This window comes from Ahaetulla prasina, chromosome 1 (assembly GCF_028640845.1).
Source record: "Ahaetulla prasina isolate Xishuangbanna chromosome 1, ASM2864084v1, whole genome shotgun sequence".
In the NCBI taxonomy this organism is placed as follows: domain Eukaryota; kingdom Metazoa; phylum Chordata; class Lepidosauria; order Squamata; family Colubridae; genus Ahaetulla; species Ahaetulla prasina.
This window is the reverse complement of record NC_080539.1, coordinates 244588483-244610329: the sequence shown is the minus strand read 5'-3', so window position 1 is coordinate 244610329 and position 21847 is coordinate 244588483. Positions and strand designations below refer to the sequence as shown.

The 21847-nt window shown below is 38.5% G+C and overlaps 1 protein-coding gene across 1 annotated transcript in view; it reads right to left on the bottom strand.

Moving 5' to 3' along the window:
* The window catches only part of SLC12A8 (solute carrier family 12 member 8), a 98935-nt gene that overhangs the window by 26770 nt on the left and 50318 nt on the right, over positions 1-21847 (bottom strand). The window contains exons 6-7 of the mRNA XM_058195049.1: positions 11655-11768; positions 1276-1363 (exon numbers count right to left, since the gene is read on the bottom strand). Of these exons, the coding sequence (XP_058051032.1) occupies positions 1276-1363; positions 11655-11768 (202 nt within the window). The remainder of the gene's footprint in view (positions 1-1275; positions 1364-11654; positions 11769-21847) is intronic.

Sequence of the window (21847 nt, the reverse complement as noted above, 5' to 3'; positions counted from 1 at the left end):
CTAACTTCTCTAAGCCTACAAAATATTAGATCCTGATCGGAGTGAAATCTAAAAATTTTCCCTACTGGTTCTGTGGGCGTGGCTTAATTGGTGGGCATGGCTTGGTGGTCAGGTGACCCTGTGGGCATGGCTTGGTGGTCAGGTGACTGAATGGGCATGGCCAATAATAATAAATAATAAAAATAATAAAGAATATAAAACTTGGGAGCACACTGGTCTACCTTCTTTAAAAATAGAGGCACCGGTCTACTAATTGGCTTTTTTTAGGAGCGCACCGGTCTACCTTCTTTAAAAATAGAGGCACCGGTCTACTAATTGCTTTTTTTGGGAGCGCACTGGTCTACCTTCTTTAAAAATAGAGGCACCGGTCTACTAGCCACCTACAGCGTTGATCAGCTGTAAATGCGGCCCTTTGAAGCGCCACGGCAGTCATTTAAGGCCGTTTGCAGCTATATCACCACAGAGAGTTTCAGGAACAGAGAAGAGGAACAGTGAGGCGTCGGCGGTGGGGGGGGCAGGGATTTTTGCTACTGGTTCTCCGAACTACCTCCTCCCATCGCTACCGTATTGCACAAACCGGTCCAAACCGGGAGCATTTCACCCCTGATCCTGAGGTTTAACTACTGTGTTAGGAAGTTAGCTATCCAGCAAGGAATGTAATCAAATCTTTTTTAAGTCCTGTTTCACATTCCTGTCTACGACTGAAATCATTCACCTGTAAATGAAAATGAGAGAATATCATATAAACATCAAGGTATCCCATTTGCTTTGTGGTAAGATTGGCAGCAAACAAATTTAATGAATTAATAATGAAGCCAAAGGTAATGGATCTGCTTTATTTAAGAATTCTTCCTAAAAATCAGTGTGCTGTAAAACATATCTAGGGATTTATAGGGAGCATAAGAAAAGGCAGCCCACACCTTACATGTCGCTCATGGGATATTCCGTACTAGAAAGGAGAGCTAATTATTTATTTGCTATTTTTATCAGTCTTGTAATTATTCTGAAAAGGTTTATGTTCCCTACATTTGGAAAAGTGAAAAAGATGGGAGAATATTAACTAATTTATCTCTTTGTAATGTTACCGGGGCAGAAAGTGATCAGGGATAAACAGCTGAATCCCTGCCAACTTTGATACAGAAGAAAGGGGGGAAGGAAAAGTTATTATAATAGGAAATGGATTGACTACAGAACAGAGATAAGCAAAAAGTTAGTCTGAGCAGAAAACTTTTTTTTTCCCAAAGGAGGTGTTCCTCTTTATTTATAAGGACTTACGAAATGCCAATGGCAGATAAAGATCCTAGAGGGATATTCGTTGCGGGTTTCCTGAGATCTCCACTCATATTAAACCCAGCCATCACTCCTGCAATTTGAGCACACACAAAAATAAACACAACAGAGTTAGTGGGCTGTAAGACGATGACCTTTTTTTTTTTTAGCAGGGGGGAAAAAAACCCCAACCCCGGTGCACATACTGATATCGGTGCCATGTATACAGCTTCATGATTAAGCAACTAGGTATCCACTGGCAACAGGATGCTAACCACATACCCACAAAGAGGTTCTTTGTTCTAAATTGGACAATGTACTAGAAGAAAGGCACGGATTTAGACAAAAACAGCTTATCTGAAAACTATCACTTGAAAACAGTCCCTTTCCAAATGCCCGCTAACACTGAACTTGGCAGACCTTTCAGCTGGGCTCCCCATTACGTGAGTGGTTATCTCCGTAGACATGACAGATTCTGACACTGTCACAGGAAACTTTTGTTCCCTGTTTTTTTAAAACAATAAGCCTTCAGATCGTTAACGTCTGAGGACTGTTACCTATTCCTTACCTTTTGGATAAAGTGGCTCTTTATACAAATAACTAAATTAATATTTTTTTTTTTTAAAAAGTATTAAATTGAACTACAGCAAGTCTTCAGCTTACGACCACAATTGAACCCCAAATGTCTGTTGCTAAGTGAGGCAGCTGTTAACTCAATTTTGCCCCACTTTTTTTTGCCACGGTTTTTAATCGAATCGCTGCAGTTATTAAGTTGTTAAGTGAACCTGGCTTCCCCATTGAGTTTGCTTCTCAGAAGGTCCCACAGAATGTGGTCACATGACCCTGGGACACTGCAACTGTCATAAATATGAGCCAGTTGCTAAGCATCTGGATTTTGATCAGGTGACCATGGGGATGCTACAATGGTCGTGTGAAAAACGGTCATAAGTCACTTTTTTCCGTGCCATAACTTTGAACGGTCACTAAATGAACTGTTGTAAGTTGAGGACTACCCGTATTTCCAAAGTCAGACTCACACATTTAATAGGAAATAATTATTCAGCAACTCTAATACAATTTTATCTTTCAGTTAAAAGACTATTGAACCATACTTGCAGCCCAAAGTCAATTAATAGGATCAATATCAACCATCTACTTAAGAGCTATCGATCAGTTAGATATGTCTTTGCCCAAATAGTGCTTTTCCTTTGTTTTAATTCAATCTAGTTCCAACCAGGAGATAATCCACAATATTAAATATAGTTTGATGATTTCTACAGTCACCCTCTGTTAAAGCAGTTAAGACCTCCATAGGAATAATGACTATCAACTTATGAGTCTTTTTATTAATTCAAAAGCTTTCACAGAACTAATCATATTTATACAGATCACTGAATTCAGTAGGCTTTATTTCTGAGTAATTAAGCTTAGGATTGCTACGTAAGTAAAATACGTCAGTCAAAAATAATCAGACAGAAGAATATATTCCCGTACGCTCTCACAGAGAGGGCCTTCTCAGGGTGCCGTCCGCCAAACAATGTTGGCTGGCGGCCCCCAGAGGTAGGGCCTTCTCTGTGGGAGCTCCTACGCTCTGGAACGAGCTTCCCCCTGGGTTACGTCAAGTGCCTGATCTTCGGACCTTTCGCCGTGAGCTGAAAACGCACCTATTTATTCAAGCGGGACTGGCTTAAAATTTTAGTGGGGTTATTTATATTTTAATGTTTTACATGTTTTAAATTCGGCCACCTTATAATATGCTTGTTTTAATTTCTTTTAATGTTTATATTGTGATTTTTACATGGCTGTACACCACCCTGAGTCCTTTTGAATAAAAATAAAAAAAAATAAAAAAAAATATTCCAGTTCACTGAATCAGTATATGGTAAATATTTGTATACATCCAAAACAGCTTAACAGTATTTTAAAATCACCTAAGGTTGTGACTGATCTAACTGAAAAATCAACTTATCCCAGACCTACAAGTCTGCATACAACTCATTTAACAGTTTTATTACTTGGATGATAAAAAGTCAGTTCTTAATTATCAAATGCAAAATATTTGGGAAGAAAGCCAGAGGTTTCCTCTGAAATGCTTTAAAATGCTTTAAAAAAAGTACCAATTTCTAAGAAATGAGCTGTTTTGTGTAACGATCTTGCTTATGTAACTATATAATAACATTAAGTCATTATCCTTGTGTAACTGGGGCACGTGGCAAACAAACATACAAACAAAGTACAGAGGTATGGGGAGGGGGGGGAAATAACACAAACGCTCTAATTCATAATAGTGAAATTATTTCCCGTCATGGAAATTCCAAGCCTAATTTAACACCACTGGAGCAAGGAGTAACTTAGTTCAGCACTATGGATTAGCATCAATGAGACCGAATCATGACCTTGAATTCTGGTACGGTGCAATGAGGGCTAGAGAGAGCTTGGCCTGTGCAGTCTGAGGTCAAATGGCTTCTGTCACACCACACAAATTTGGTTAAATTCTCGTCCATTTTTATAGCGAGTGACTCTCTTGCCTACATTACTCATGCTGCATTCTCCCTTCCAGGGCATAAGAGCAAATTTGAGTTTACTTTTTTTCTAAAATGTGTTTTAATAACAGTTTTAATGAGTGTGTGTTTTAATGAGTTTTTTAGGATTTTAAATGTATTTTAAATTTGGGCCATATTTGAATAAGTTTTTTAGCTACTGTTTTATCTGTATTGTGTGTATTTGATTATTGTTTTATTTGGCTCAACAGACTAATGCAGTCTATTATTAACACAGCTGCTTGCAATTACTGCAAGTTCAAGTCCCACCAGGCCCAAGATTGACTCAGCCTTCCATCCTTTATAAGGTAGGTAAAATGAGGACCCAGATTGTTGGGGGCAATAAGTTGACTTTGTATATAATATACAAATGGATGAAGACTATTGCTAACATAGTGTAAGCTGCCCTGAGTCTTCGGAGAAGGGCAGGATATAAATGCAAATTTAAAAAAAAAAAGTTATCTGGTGGATGCAGAAATCAAAACATTTGCTCTCTCTTTGGCCACTGCATATTCTTTAGTAGATTTCAACAACCCCAATCTTACTCCCTCCTTTTATCATTATTGTACATTCGAGTCAGTATTTATTCCTGGTAACTGCCTGAACAAGTCCCTGCAGTTTTCAAAGGGGTTTGTCCTTTTCTCCTCCTTCCTGGAGCTGAGAGAGATGTACTGGCCCAAGGTCACTCGGCTGGATTTGTGCCAAAGGCAAAGCTAGAACTCACGTTCTCCCAGTTTATAGCCAAACTGATTCTTCTAATCAGTTTCCATGTCTTCTGACTTTAACCACTGGAGCAGGGGTCTCCAACCTTGGCAACTTTAAGCCTGGAGGACTTTAATTCCCAGCTTTGCTGGCTGAGGGATTCTTGGAGTTGAAGTCCTCCAGACTTAAAGTTGCCAAGGTTGGAGACCCCTGCACTGGAGAAACACCTATCTTGATAGCTACTAAAATGCATTGTAATGTGCATCGGGGATAAGCCAACTATTTCGTTTTTTTAAGATAACCCTGTAAGAAAAACTCACAAGGCCATATGTCGGAAATATTTTCTACTCAATGGTGCAAGAAAGCCATGAGTCATTTATCTCAAAAGCAGCTAGGGGAAAAAAAAGATTCCAGAGAAAAAATAAGACAAATATAAAAAATAATTTATAAGGATAAATCAGAACATTTTACATGCCCCATATGTGAGGCAAGGACTAGGGGTTAAGTCTTCCATGCATTTGGACTCATTCCGGAGCCCATCCTTAGCCCATCCTTCTCTCTAACAGAATGGTCCTGCAATTCTAGCGTGGCTACAGGTGCCAAAATCAATACACAGAGAACAATCTGTATCCACAAAATATAGGACAAATACTTAAGAGGAGGAAACTGACTTTCTACTAAGAGTCCAAAAGAATATGCTGGATCTAGAAGAGGAACAGGAATCTAAGAGAAGGAAAGAGCTTGGTGGAGAATTTTTTATGTTTTATTTTATTTTATTTATTTTGTCACAACAGTGTATATAAGAATAAGCATGAAGTAACTATATGTATAAGTATGTAATAACTATATAAATTGGATATAATGAAAGGGAACAGTAGGACAGGAACGGTAGGCACGTTTGTGCTCTTATGCACGCCCCTTAAAGACCTCTTAGGAATGGGGTGAGGTCAACAGTAGACAGTTTTTGGTTAAAGCTTTGGGAATTTTGAGTAGATTTTGAGTAGATAGTAGGGTTTTGGTGATGTGTTCCAAACATTAATAACTCTGTTACTGAAGTCATATTTTCTGCAATCAAGATTGAAACGGTTAACATTAAGTTTAAATCTATTGTTTGCTCTTGTATTGTTGTGATTGAAGCTGAAGTAATCCTCAACAGGAAGGACATTGCAACAGATGATTCTATGAGTTAACCATAGGTCCTGTCGAAGGCAGCGGAGTTCTAAGTTTTCTAAACTCAAGATTTCAAGTCTGGTGGCATAAGGTATTTTGTTGTATTCAGAGGAGTGGAGAACTCTTCTTGTAAAATATTTCTGGACACGTTCAATTGTATTGATGTCTGAAATGTGGTATGGGTTCCAGACAGTTGAGCTGTATTCAAGAATTGGTCTAGCAAATGTTTTATAAGCTCTGGTTAGTAGTGTAGTGTTTCTGGAGAAGAAGCTATGTAAGATTAGGTTAACAACTCTTAATGCCTTTTTTGCGATGTAGTTGCAGTGGGCTTTGGCACTTAGGTCATTGGATAGGAAGACTCCAAGGTCTTTGACTGGGTGGGGTCATCTGTAAGGTAATGTCTGTCGAGTTTGTATTTAGTATTTGGATTCTTTTTTCAAATGTGTAAGACAGAGCATTTGCTGGTTGAGATTTGGAGTTGCCAGGTTTTAGACCATTCTGGCACAAAGTCAAGATCTTTTTGAAGAGTAGCTGTATTGTTGGTAGTGTTAAATAGTTTGACATCGTCAGCGAAGAGAACACAATTACTTTTAATATGGTCACAGAGATTATTAATGTATAATATGAAGAGTGTTGGTCCAAGAACACTGCCTTGGGGAACGCCGCTATTGACAGGAACAGGATTTGATAGGGCACTGCCTATTTTGACCACTTGTTGTCTTTTGACAGGAACGCTGTTATCCAATTGTGGAGGGGTCCGAAGATGCCGTAGAATTTTAGTTTTAGGAGAAGTTTGTCGTGTACCACTGAGTCAAAAGCTTTACAGAAGTCTATGTATATTGCATCTATTGTTTTGCCTTGATCAAGATTTGTAGTCCATATATTTTTGCAGTGAAGAAGTTCTAAATTACAGGATAATATTTTTCTCAAACCGAATTGTTTATTAGAGAGTATATTGTTTGTTTCTAGGTGGAGGGTAATGGATGGGTTGATGATAGATTCCATAACTTTATAGGTGACACAGCATAGAGAGATAGGTCTGTAATTTTCAACTAAGCTGGGGTCTCCTTTTTTGAAGACAGGGATGACTGTGGCTAGTGACCAAAGTTTGGCAAGGGAACTGGTCGTAAAGGCTTTTCCAAAGATTATGTTTAGGGGTTCTGCTATATTATTGGAAAGCTTTTTTAAGAAGTATGCACATACTCCATCAGGTCCTATAGATAGGGATGGTTTCAGTTTGCGAAGAACTTTTTCAACATTTTCTTCAGCGAAATCTATATGTGTTAGGTCGTTTTTGGTGCAGTTGGGAAATTTCGGGTAGGAGCCATTGCTGTTGACAAAGACTGAGCCGAAGAATGTGTTAAAGAGGTTTGCTTTAACTGTTCCATCATTATTTTCTTTGCCGTTAGGTTCTTTTCGTGGTGGATGGATCTCGAGTCATTAAGTTTGTTATTCACAAAATTATAAAAAGCACGATTAGAATTTGTGCGCAGAAGGTCTTTTTCTTGCTTGATGTGGTAATTTGTGCATTCAATTTTTATTTGGTTGCATATATCTCTGTAGTGGTTTTTGAAATTAGCTACATGCCCCTTTTTGTTTTTTCTCCAAAGGGATTTTTTTTTTATTGAAGCTTTTTTATTGATATGGGTAATTTATTTTTCCTGATTTTAGTGGTGGTTTGTGGTACGTAGCGTTTAATGACTCTATTGACTTTGAGTAGGAAAACTTTGTAGTGGTCTTCAGCAGTGATACAGGTTGAGAATAGATTTTGCCAGTCAAGAAATGAGAGGTAGGTGTTTATAAGGTCATAGTTGGCTTTTTTGAAATTGTAGATTGGAAAATTATTATTATGACGATTTTTGTAAGGGCGTATATTGAGGCAAAAGTCTATCATGCTGTGGTCATTGTTGGAAAAGGGTTCTTTTATTTGTAGCCCATAAATTGAGTTTGTGTTATTGCAGAAGATGAGGTCAAAATTCCCGCAGGAGATTAAAGAGTTAGAAAAGAAAATATTTCTTGCGTAGTTCAAGATTAAGTTGCGGCATTTCAGTCAGCAGTCAAAGTGATAAAAGGTAATTTGGATACTTTTAAAAGGACATTGGATAATTTTATAGAAGTGCTGGGTATGCTAATATGCTGAATCTTAAACTGCCTGCCTGTCTTAAGTACTAATGGCAGAGAAGCAGTAGTACAAATCTAGATTTGCAAGTTTATCAAATTCCTTTAGTTGTCCTTTGCATGACACAGAATGCTAGACTAGATGGATCAATGGTCTGATTTAGCAAGCTTCTTTTTGTTCTTATTAATCAAAAAGAAGCCAGATGGAAGCCAACATAATGTGTATGAGAAGGGAATGCAAGAATGTGTTTGTATTAGATTGGATAACTTTGTTTCTTATGCTTGTTTGGGATTATAACTAAGAGGGCCACAAGGCTTGGCCAGTAGCTTTTGTTGGTTAAGTGAGGCTTAAGTTGAGAAGTTCATGTAAGATAATTTTATTTGACTACTTCATTTTTAACTTTCATTATTTCCCCAGTTTTCCACATAATACAGAAGTATCCAGAGCCTGGATTCTTGTAGAATATCAGATTATAATCAATTTAATAATGTTAAAACGCCTATCTCTTCTAGGAATTTTTCTTTTACATGTTGCATCACAGTGACTCAACAGGAAGTTGTTTAGAAAAAAACTTCATTGGTTCAACCAGAGATGAGTTTCAGAAGGTTCTGACCAGTTCTGGAGAACCAGTAGTGGAAATTTTGAGTAAATTCTGACTGGCCCCACCCCCATCTATTTTCTGCCTCCCAGGTCCCAGCTGATTGGGAGGAAATGGGAATTTTGCAGTATCCTTCCCCTGGAGTGGGGTGGGAATGGGATTTTACAGTATCCTTCCCCTGCCACGCCCACCAAGCCACACCCATTAAGCCACACCCACAGAATCGGTAGTAAAAAAAATTGAAACCCACCACTGGGTTCAACCTGCATATAATGAATGAATGAGATGCAGTTTAAAGCATATTAAATACAGGTAGACTTCATTTACTGACAACCGCAGACAGTGACTGGAGTTAGAATAGTGATGGAAAAAGTAACTCTGCATCCAGTCCTTGTGTTTATAACCTTCTGCAAAGGTCTGCAAAGGAAAGGAAAGCTGAGGCAGGATTGTAAGCACAGTCACAGTTTCACTTAATGACCACTTCGTTCAACCATCAATTGTCAGTCCCAATTCTGATTGCTAAACAAGGGCCGCCTGTACTGTGATGGAATATTACATACATATATACCTATATGTGAGGCTCAGTGTTCAGGAACTTTGCCCAAAGGGAGCTGCTTACAAGACACAATCTGAACACCTGAAAAGAGCATGGCAAAATAAGACATCTATGATCAGCACTGAGAAAAGAGTGTTCCATTAAACTGATACTAGTCCCTTGGAAAAAGGCACTTTCTTAGCTCTCATCTGATTGACTCTGTGATGCTTGGACAGACCTAACAGTTTTTAATATTCTTGTTCAGCTTCCAGAGAGCAAATGTTTAACCTGCATTTGGAAAATTGTTATCTTCCATACCTAGAGAAACAGTGCATACTTTCCCCCCTCTTCTTTTAAACGACTAGAGAAAATTTTGAGCTTGCAAGTTTAAAAGAGGATAAATAATATTTAGGGAAAAATGATTTCTGAGCAATACATGAGGGCTGCACAAAGCTTTCGAGAGATTCACGGGAAACATTCCTGCCATGCTACTTTTTAAAGTAACTGATCCTTCTTGTGTCTACTTCTAAAAACTAAGTGGCCACACAACTTCACTCTATGTCTGTAAACAACTTGTTTATAAGTCACAAGAAATATGAGACGTTCAATCCGCTGAGTAATTGGGGCTATAAATTTATTTTTCAAATGTTGACATCTTTTTTTTTTTTGGTCATTGTGGCTAGTATGGATGCCTAGGTGTGAAGACTGTTTCTAGTCTGGCCCTCAGACTCCAGATCATTCACTGATTCATGCTGATATTAAAATACAAGGGGCAAAAAGAACAGAACCCTGTGGGTATTAAACACACAAACCAGGGGGTTGAACAGAAATCTTCCATTACCATTTTTCCGTGTGGTTCAGAATGGGAATTCATGCTTAGGAAACTGGATATTCATGTATCACAGCGTTTGAATGAAAAATATTTTCCCTGAGTAAATCTTTACGGCAGCCTTGTACAGTGAGCTTGCTTTTTAACGGTACTAGGCCTACATCCGAAGCATTCTGCATGAATGTCCAGTTAACAGCACAGATTCTCCACATATGTTTTAGAATATTCTTACACCATTTCACACTGAAAGTCTTTCTGGCTACTGGATTTTCTGGAGAAGGCTGTGAGAACAACATGAAACTTAGAGAAGGCAGGCCAACAATTTGTAAATAGATTTAGTAGATTAAAATTTTTGGGAGTACCTGTTTCGTAAGGGGTGGGAACTAATCTTTTACTAATCTATTGATCAGTATTCAGCTGATCAAGGGATATTATGTGTGTATATGTTGGGGTTTCTTTTTATGCATTTCTAAAATTGTTTTTTGTTTTTTGTCTTTTGGATTATTTTTTTGAGTTCTGTATTTTGTATTTCAATCTTGTTTTGAACAAAATAAAAATATATTTAAGGGGAACAACACGAGACAAAACCACATAATACTTTCACGTCATTCTTTAGAAGCAGGGAGCTGTGCTGTTTTTTGAAGCAATTAACAAAGAGTGCTTTGTTTCAAGACATACCAAAGCAAGGGCAACTCTCTAAAAGTGTATAAGCCAATATAATGCTTCTTGTAGAAAAAAAGTGAAGGTTTAGGTATTGCATCAAGGTGTAATTATGGATTATTTGGTTTTAATCTAGCATATTTAAAATTTAAATAATAAATATTTGGCAAATCCAACCACATTGAATTTGTTTAATAAATCACAGTTAAATAAATTAATGTTTAGTGCACTACATGAATCCTGCTACCAATCTGGATGATATCATTCAAGGCTGAACTGGGAGGGGTTAGCATATGCTGGCCTCTCATGTATCAACTTATTAAAAAATGGGAGCACTGCATTTCCCACCTCTTGTTAGTCTGGCTTCACTAGTTAGAGAAGGTATACAATCTCATTTCCTGATGAGAAGGGGCCAGGGCTGATCTATCCTGCAAGCATGAAGGGATTGGTTTGACACTTACAGCATTTAAGGCATTTTTGAATGCTCTGGGAAATTTTCCACACTTAATGCATTCTAATTCTATAGAGGCCCTTGCCAAACCATAAGATAAGAAGGAGCACTTTGTTTGTTTGTTTGTTTGTTTAGCATATGGCAAGTAGAAGGAGCACAAATTATAGGACTTCCAAGAGCCCTCTGTGATTATGGGAAGCCAGTAATGCCCACTATTAGCTGATGAATCTGGGCATTGACTCAAATGGTTACAATAGAGGTGTAGTAAATCTTGAAGAAACTACAAGCAAATTACCCATTGGAGTACACACTAAAAATGCACCAATTGAATAAATGTGGTGGAAATATTTTATTTTCATATCTGCCCCAAATTATGTAGAATGTTATTACAGAATCAATGTAGTTTGTAGTGGGATTATCTGGTTAGAGTTTGTTGGAAGAGTTTCAATTATTCCGGCCCCAGAAAATAGAAAAGAAGATTGTGGGTTTAGTCTATTACTTATTCTCTCTTAGCTGCTGAACTACCTTGGGAGTGGTTGGACAACTTGGACTGCTACAGTCTAGAAGAAGAGCAGAACATTTCAGCTTTCTCCAGAATATTTTGTTCTTGGAGAAGCGGGTATTGTACAAACACAGTTATTGTCCTCAGCACCTTTGAGAATTTCCTAAATGCATTCTTTGCTCATTGTAGGATAATGAATGCTAAACTATATGGCCAAATTCAGGTTCTTTCCAAATTTTGCAGTACATCCTCTAAAACTCCCATCAAATTCCATGGTACCTGTGGCAGCTGGGAAGAAGACACCAAACACAGTGAAGAAAGATTCCCCTGAGTTGTAGTCTGGCAACGTGTTGTTCAATAGAAGCTCCTCTGAATAGCCAATGAAGCCATTTTCTGTGGGTATGAAAATGGAGGGGAGCGCAACATTAGAATCACAGACAGCTGTAATTTTTAAATTCTCTTAAAAGCATATTCAAAAGGAAACAATTGCTGTACATCAGTAGTTTGGAAATTAACAGGCTATTCTGTACTTAGAACATTGAAAATAGTGATTACGAGTTCACTGAAAGATAACCTTTTCTATGAATTACAGATAGTCCCTAACTTACAATCACTCATTTACTGACTGTTTGAAGTTACAACAGCACTGAAAAAGGTGACTTATAACTGGTCCTCATACTTATGACCATCACAGTATCTCCACCAACACTTGATCAAAATTTGGGTGCTTGGCAACCGCCATGTATTTACAATGTCTGTAGTGTCCTGGGCTCACATGATCATCCTTTGTGACTTTCCCAGCCACTTCTAACAAGCAAAGTCAATGGCGAAACTGTATTCTCTTAATGACCATATGTTTCACTTAACAACTGCAGTGATTTGCTTAACTATCACGGCAAAAAGGTTGTAAAATTTAGCAAGAGTCACCTTGTTTACCAATAGAAATTCTGGTTCCAACTGTGGTCTTAGGTTAAGGACTACCTATATATAAAAATCTCCAAAGAATTCACTTTTCTATAACTTGAACAGATTTTATAACTGAGACTCCCATTCGGTAAACTATTTAGAAATTCAGATTGTACGTACACTTATTGCTCCATGTTCTATTGTTAAATAACCTGGTTTAGATGTAGGTGCTTTTAATTGTATAACACAGTGTGAAGATCTATAAAGTCTATCTTGTTCAGCACAAAAGAGATGTACATTGCAGTTTTTATCTCTACTCTCTTCAGTCCCTATGCCTGTTCTTGTTTTCATTCTTTACACATATTTGAAAATGGCCCATTTTCCATAAGCTCACTTGAAGTCAACAGCATCATTCCTAATCTTCAAGGAACATTAGGTCTTACACTGATAAATATAGGACATCTACCAGGCTTCTGGAACACAATGTTTTAGAGTAAGAAGAAAACTGTCTAATTGGCTGAACAAACACCTCCAGTGGTTATTAACAAATAGCTCCCCATTGCCTTGGAAAATAGCATTCAGCTGATGCCTCAGAGATTGTCCATAATGTCTTGGCCCTGATGCTATTTAACATTTTTGTTATTGACCTGCATGAAAAGACCGAGGGAATGTTTATAAAATCTGCAGCTGCCAAGAAACTAGGAGGTATAGATCAGGTTCTTCAGAAAAGGATGAGAAGAGTCAACAAATTCTAAACAAGCTTGAATAAGAGGCTGAAAGAAACAAGGTGAAATTTAACAGGGAGAAATGTCAAGTCCCACATTTGGGAATAGGGGAAGGAAAGGTACATGTATTGAATGGGGCGGGGAGACATCATACTGTGTTGTGGTATATGGAAAAGAGTGTGGTTGTTCTAGCGTAGGATTCCTTCAGCTGGGTTCCTCAAGGACTGGAATAGTTTCCTCAGAGTTATGGGGATCGAAAACAAACTTATTGCAAGGGAATAGGACTGAATGACAGAGGGGGAGAAATCCCGTGGAGAGGGTTTTTTTCTCCTCCGTTAGTCCCTTGAAAAGTTTCTAAGCTTTCTAATTTAGAACCTAAGATACAATGGAAAGGATAAAGCTTGTCAGCTGATTTCAAAAGTCCCACGCCTACTAATCTGGAGAGCTGGTTACATTTCCTGGTTGAAAGGTTCAAACCCCAGTTCTAGTTGATGACAGGTTAAACACGAGCCAAGAGTGCAGTGTGACTCTTAAGCAGGCAAACACAATTTTGGCATGTACTAGCAAGGCCAGAGTGTCCACATCACCAGAAATTATTGTTCCATTCAATTCTGCCTTTATCGGGAATGTTACATCAGTTCTGTAGTCTAAAAACAGCACCAATAAACTGGAATGAGTTGAGAGGAGGTATACCGAGTTGGTGAGAGGACCAGAAGCCAGTGTGTTTTGGGAAAAAATGAAAGAAACGGATATGTTTAGCTTTTGTGGGAGAGGGGAGAAATCTATTTGGTTGCTAGGGGTTGAAAATGACTTGATAATACATAATCAATGTTTTGCTTGCAGAAGAAGAGATTAATGGAATAATTATTAATAGTCTTCAGAAATCTAAAGGATTGTCAATTTATCATATAGGGAGGAGAGTGGACTTGTTCTCCGTTGTTCTGGAAGGTATGATCAACAGTTCTCTTAGGTTAGATATTATGAGCAATTTCCAAATGACAAGAGCTACTGTATCAACTAGAGGAGCAGATTGTTCCTTGAAATGATCTTATTCACTGGAGAGCCTCAAATACAGGCTGGATATTCATCTGCCCAAAATGCTTTAGCAGATTCTACACTGAGCAGAAGGTTGGGCCAAATGATGCTTAAATCTTTTTGAACTGTTTGATTAGATGAAACAGTTGGAAAGAAACCCACACATACTACGCCAGAGATATTTAACACAACATTTTAAATGAAACATAGCAGTAAAATTATATATTTAGGAAAGGGAAGTGGAGATTCTGGAGTTCAGATACTGCTGAAATAGAATTTCCAATCTTTATCACCTTAGGGAAAGTTCCTCTAATGGCAAAGATATTTGGGCGATTCCACCACTTTCCTAGCCAAATAAAGTTGGCCTCAGTTGTCTGGGCCTGTTGACATCTGGCAGAGGTCAAGAGAATCACAGTAGTCATTTCTATCTCCATTGTTAGATATTGCAAAAAACAAAATTGTTCCTATTGTCTTGAATAATGATTACTGAGCCGTGGAACCTGAGGCATGGTGACTATTATTCATTTGTGAAGTTTGAAGAACACAGTAAAACTTTATTTTTAGCTCCCTGGGCAAAATTATTAGGATCATGCGACCCCCTCATAAAATACGCTGAATAACCATATTTTATGCCTCAGATGTCATCACATTCCAGATCAAGAGCATGATGGGTGTCATTACAAAGAACTCAAGAAAGGAGAAATAAACATCCATAATCCCGACTAACTTTCTTAAGTAAATAGAGAAACTTCCTATTTGCTTTCTAAATCTTACTGGAGGTAAGATTTGTTTTTGCATATATTTAAGAGCCCATATGTGAGGGGGGGAAAAATCAGGGGTGAAATGCTCCCGGTTCAGACCGGCTTGCCCGATCCGGTAGCGATAGCAGCTGGTGGTTCGGAGAACCGATAGCAAAAATCCCTGGCCCCACGCCCTGCCCCTGCTGAGCTGCACCATCATCAGAGGGTTTTTTTTTTACTTTTAAAAGCAGTTTTTCTTCAGCTGAAAACATGCCTTTAAAAGTAAAAAAAGAAAGCCTTTGAAGATCCCGCGGCTCAGCTGAGATCATCAGAACCCTTTAAAAGATTTTTTTTTTAACAACCTCTTCGGCTGAAGAGGTTGTAAAAAAAAGGTTTTAAAAGGTTCCTCTGGCGATCCCAGCTGAGTTCCTCATCACCAGAACCTTAAAAAACATGTTTTCTACAAGCTCTTCAGCCGAAGAGCTTGTAGAAAACCTCCTTTTAAGAGATTCTGGGCTGCGATGAAGCACTTACCTTTTACTGCTCCTTTCTGGCTGGGAAAGCCATGCTTTACACCAGTTGCATCAGCTAACAACTGAAGCTGCCTGCCTGAAATCCATCTCAGTCAGCAACTCAATTTGCCTGCTTTGCTGGCTGAGGAACTCTGGGAATTGAAGTCCACAAATCTTAAAGTTACTAAAGTTACTAGACCCCGATCTAAAAAATATAAATAAAATAAAATAATAAAATGAAATATTTGTGCAGCTTTCTGAGATTTGGTGTGTTTCTGTAGTGTTTCACTCTAACTACACAAACACACAAAATCTCAATGTATGTGGCATTGTGTGTGTGTGTGTGTGTGTGTGTGTGTGTGTGTCAGTTGTGTTGTGTTGTGGGTGTAAAGTGTGAAAGTTGGTTTTTGAGCTTTTTGTGGCTGTGTAAGATTCCTGCTTGTTGCAGGGGCCATTTTGGGTGAAATGCAGCTGCTTTTACATTGTGTGTGAATCTGTTGTGTTGTGTTGTGTTGTGTTATGTTTGTGTAAAGTGTGAAAGTTGGTTTTTGAGCTTTTTGTGGCTGTGTGAGGTTCCTGCTTGTTGCAGGGGCCATTTTGGGTGAAGCGCAGCTGCTTGTACATTGTGTGTGAGTCAGTTGTGCTGCGTTGTGTGTATGTAAAGTGTGAAAGTTGGTTTTTGGTACCCCTTATTATTTTGTATACTTTGTTTATTATTTTTATTATTTATTGTTATTGGCCATGCCCACCCAGTCATCTGTTCACCAAGCCACACCCACCAATTAAGCCACGCCCACAGAACCGGTAAGGAAAATTTTTAGCGTTCACCCCTGGAAAAAATGTTATGTTTTAAAATTTTAGTAATGTTTAGCATTTTGCAGAATAGGTCAGATCTCCAAACGTTGGAAAAGCATGAGATTTCTGTCTACTAATTTGAGAACTTAAAAAATTATTCAAGAAGTAAAATCCCTGCCAGTGAGCAACGGTTATATGGGGAGAGCTGTTATGTAACTGCAACGAAGATATCCACCAAGGCAAGTTCTGTGAAAGCTGGACTTCATCACTGATTACTCAAGTTTTGGGTTGAATTCAAGATAAAGCCAGTTCAAAAGTTAAAGCTTTGCAAATCTTGGCACTGGGGCCATAGTGCGAAACTTAATAACACAACACTGAAAATATTCTGAAAGGATTATCACCATGCCAAGCTGTTCTTATAATGGGGGTTGTGGGGCTGGGAGATATGTCAAAAAAAAAAAAGCTGTAAAAATAGGAGCTTAAATCAAAATTCCAGAGACTGAAGGAAAAATACCTGACTCAAGCATTAACTTTTTTCAGATGCTAAGATGAAGGGATTTCAATTAAAAATGGCATGCAGTATGCATCCTAATGCAGAGGTCTCCAACCTTGGCAACTTTCAGCCTGGCAGACTTCAACTTCCAGAATCCCTCAGCCAGCTGGCTGGGGAATTCTGGGAGTTGAAGTCCGCCAGGCTGAAAGTTGCCAAGGTTGGAGACCTCTGTCCTAATGGATTTATTTTGTGCTATTCAGCAATATATTTTCAATTCTTTACAAAACAGCTCCATAATACATAGGATATTGGTAAATAGAAGTATACTATGTATGATGCCCATGTCTCTATAACTGAGTATTTTGTTATCCTTTTGAGGGCAAGCAAAGGGTTTTTTAAATTATGGTTTTCAAATCTTTTGCAACCCTAAATTAATGATGTAATTTCTATACTTCTATAATGTTATAATTTTTTATTTTATTTTACTTGATTTATTGTGTGTGTATCAGTGGTGGGTTTCAAATTTTTTTACTACCGGTTCTATGGTAACTATACCATTCCTTGGTAGGTGTGGCTTGGTGGGCACGGCAGGGGAAGGATACTGTAAAATCTCCATTCCCACCCCACTCCAGGGAAAGGATACTGTAAAATCTCCATTCCCTCCCCATTCCAGGGGAAGGTTACTGCAAAATCCCCATTTCCTCCTGATCAGCTGGGATTTGGGAGGCAGAGAATAGATGGGGGCGGGGCCAGTCAGAATTTTTACTATCGGTTCTCCGAACTACTCAAAATTTCCGCTACTGGTTCCCCAGAACTGGTCAGAAACCCACCTCTGGTATATATGTATGTGTGTGAGAGAGAAAGAGAGAGAGAAGGAGGGGCAGAGAGAAGGAGGGGGAGAGAGAGAGAGAAGAAGAGGGAGGGAGAGGGAGAGAGTTCTGGAGAATGTGTATGATATAAAAATAATTAGAATCCAGCACTCATGAGCTTATGCTATATCTCAAGAGACAAAGAGCAATGTTTCTACACAGCACACCTGAGAACCAATTTAAGTAACTCACAATAAAAACACACACATCATAATCTATTTAGTTCTTAGACTGGAGAAAAAATCTTGACTCTTTTAATTGTTCTATTTCCATCTGGGATAAGGGCATTCTTACCAGTAATTTCAGATAAAATATTAGCTAGCAAGGAAAGTTACTTTTAAGGGCTTTTCTGGCCAGCCTAGTTGCCCCATCACCAGAAATGGCCCACAACCATTCTTTGATGATGTCACCAGTGGTGCTATTCAGCAGGTTCTGACAGGTTCTGGAGAACTGGTAGTGGAAATTTTGAGTAGTTCAGAGAACCGGCAAATATTACCTCCGGCTGGCCCCAGAGTGGGGTGGAAATGGAGATTTTGCAGTATCTTTCCCCTGGAGTGGGCTGGGAATGGAGAGTTTGCAGTATCCTTCCCCTGCCATGCCCACCAAGCCACGCCCACCATGCACACCACATCCACCAAGCCACACCCACAGAACCGGCAGTAAAAAAATTGAATTCCACCACTGGATGTCACTCTTCACTCAAAACAATCACTGCGTAAGTGCATGGCACAACATAGGAGAACAAACACATCAGGACTAGATTCAGCAGTCCATCTCCATTTAAAAGACAAAGGCCACTCTTTTAAAGATAGCAAAGTCCACATTTTGGACAGAGAGGGCCGCTGATTTGAAACAGGGGTCAAAGAGGCCATCTATGTCAAAATTGAACAGCCCTTTCTCAACAGAGGGATACAATATCATCTATCTCCAATCTAGAACACAGTCCTTTCAACAGTTCCAAAAAGGCTTCACAACCATTTGCATCACTCAGGTGATTATTCTGATGCCACAGATAACTCTCCAGGTGACCTTAATGACTTGTTAAAAGAATGCAGCTGACCAGCTGTCTGCAAGGAGTATAAATCCTTCCATTCCCCAACAACCAGTCAGAGCTGAAGAAGCTTCTTGGATGAGAAGCGAAACATCTTCAAAGAAAAACCAGACAGTTTCCCCCTGCCGCCTGACTCACTTATTCCAAGAGAGTCTTTTGTTGCCTTTGTTACAAGGCTCTCTCAGGCTCAGCACTTGGAATGCTGGTTTCACATGCAGCACGTCCACAGTCTTATAAATCCAGCAACAACTTTTTTAAAAAAATACTATTTTTCTTTTCCTGATCTCATTATTTTCCCCTAAGCTTTTTTTTTTTTTTAATAAGTCCAGGGTAACTATATTTTTGCTTCATTTCAACTCGGGGACTTTTTGTATATAAAGCAAGTGTTGTGCCACTAACATAACATTGTAAGAAAGGAAGCAAAAAAAACAACAACGCAACAACACACCCTGTGAAAAACTCTGAAAGTGCAAAAAAAAAAGAACGGCAATCTTATTTCAAAGATGGCTGTGCCTGCAAATATGTGTTTTATTATTTGTATTTATTAGATTTTTATCCAACCTCTCTATTTACTGTACACACACACACACACAATAGCTCTGTGTATTAAAGTGTGTCTATATATTTAGGTGCAGTAAGACTTGCCTACAGAAAATAAAATAAATGGTGATTGCTTTTCCAGCTTAGAATTAACCTTCTAGCCAGGAAAGTAGCAAATTAAAAATACAGGAAGGATATGCCCTACAATATTCTTTTTCTTCTTCATCATCATCATCACCATATATTTTCTGTAGTTACTTGGTGTACATTATTTTCTTGGTATAGAGATATTAATACTTAGTATAAGAGATATTAATACTAAGTGTAACGTCTTTTAAAAGCATGTTTATTTCATCAAAAAGAGGTTGGGTTATTCGCAATTTAATTTAAAACAGCCTAGTTGTTTTAACCACCAAAGGTTAACATCCAGAAATTCCAAAACTGCACCTTAATGATCTTGGGCTCTTATATATTAATTAGCATGTGTATTTGGAAATAAGCTTCTTAGTGAAGTATTATAATTATAACCCCTCTTAATTCCAAATGAATGGATTTTTAAAATATCAGTCTGAAAAACAGTGTACTGTGCTACTTTTATGATTTGGGAAAAAATCTCCAGGGAAAAGATGATACAAAAGACGATACTGTACATAAAAGCACAATCAATGGATCAAACCAAGGCTCATCTTAGACTTTTTCCTGTTCTACATCTTCAACCAGATGTTTCTGAGGGTGCTTATAAGCAGAAAATGATTATTACAACATGGCACATTAAATACAAAACACGCACTGACAAGAATGCAAGATTGCCAGTTCTGAACACAGATACAGCACTGTAATTAATTTGTTGTAAGAGGCAGAATTTTGAAAGAGAGCACAGAGTGAAGGCTTCTCTTATTGTTCACTTTTGTACAGTATTCAACCCAGTGAATTATTCAATTACTACAGTATTGATTCTGAATTCCGGAGGCCAAGCCGAGCAAAAGAAAATGCGCCGAGTTTAGCTAAAATGGCTTATAACAATCTAACAAGGCCAAGGCGTGAGAATAGCAATTCAGCCTCCTTATCTATTGATGAAAAAGAATGTGCTCCCTCAGATGAATAATGTGTTTACCCAAAAGGAAATCTCCACCCTTCTGAAGTACTGACTATTTTTTCCTTCCAAGTTACTGTTTGCTGATTCTGACTGGATCTCTCAAGTCTTCCCATTTAAAGCCAACCTCCCCACCTCCCAATTCCAGCAAAAAAATACATCCCCAGAGTCCCTAAAGCTGCATTTCAGGGGAAGGTACTTCATGGCCATCTTAGTTTCTATCAGTGCTGGGGGAAAATGGGATACAGTTGGCTTTGGAGGTTGTCCTGCATTATTTATATCCAGAGACAGCAATTATTTGCAGCCTTTTCCAAGAGCATCCCAGCTCCAACTACGGCTTGCAGCTCAAAGGGAAAACAATCTCTGTATTGTACACAATCCCAGTAGAGTAAAAATGAAAGACAACGTTGTTGCATCTTAATTTAGTCCGGGCAATGTTGTGGATGTGCCCTCCATTTGTTAATGATTGTTTTTCACAAGCACAAAAACCAGGCTGAGCACAGAACTAAAACATCCCCAGAATACCAGACCGAAATCCTATATTCACTTTAGGCAGGCAAGGATAGAGTTGCAATTATGGTTTCCATTAAAAGAAAGCAAAGTTAACCCTTAGGAGACGGGACATCCTTCAGTGAGAGGGCATGTGCTTACTTGCAAAAAGCTCCCAAGCTAAATCCTAAGCATATGTCTTCAGGCAAGGTAGGAAAGACTTCTAAAATCTCAAGAGCTTCTGCCAGTTGTTGGAGACTGGGATCACACGGTGCAGAAAACTATCATTTCTATGTGAGTTCCTGCTCAATATATTGCCTTAAGTCATCAAACAGACTTTACATACCACAATGGCCAGATTCATAAACCAAAAGCAACCAAGCCACATTACAATATAGCATGGGTAAATCCAACTTATGTTTGGCTGGAGCAGAATGGATGTGATTATACATGTTATGAGTTACAGAATTCACTATTTCCACAGTTCTGAATTTGGTATCAGCAAATTAAGAATATTTCATTTAATTGGCTTATCCAACTAAATATTACATAAAATGCATGTCTGCCAGCAAAGGCAACACATTTTGCATTTCTCCTCTATATCCCTTGTTTCTTTGTTAACGCATAAGAAGTCATTTCATTCAACATTTTCCCAACCCTCAGTCCATATCATTGGTAGTTACTTGTAAAGGGGAAAGAGCGATGAGAATTCATCATAGCATGAAAAAGGCTATGTTCCCATTATTGAGTTACTTTGAATGGTGATCAATATATAAATTTGAAGTATTGAGAAAGCAAGAGGAGGGATCTAGTATGTTCCATGAAAAGTAATCATCAACTAAGAGACGAATGAAGCTATAAAGAGGGATGGATCCTGGGAGTTGAGTATGGTTTGAAGGCACATCTGTTGTTGCTATCACTAAGCTATGACAATATATGTGCATTATACCATAGGTTTCCAGTATAATAAGGCTTTTAGAAAAGCTGAAGAGAGCTTGTGGGCAAATCTGAACATGACCCATATGCTCTGGACTGTTCCGCCTTTCCTACATGGCCTGTAGACCCCCTGAAACCACTCTACCTTCCTGCTGTTGCTGTGTATAAAAAAAAATACTAGACACACACAAAAGAGGGGGGGGGCTTAGTAGTACTCTGAGTTGTAAATATGGTGGAAGCATGGAGTCAATAGCACATACACCTGAGGATGATGGACAGGAATTAAGA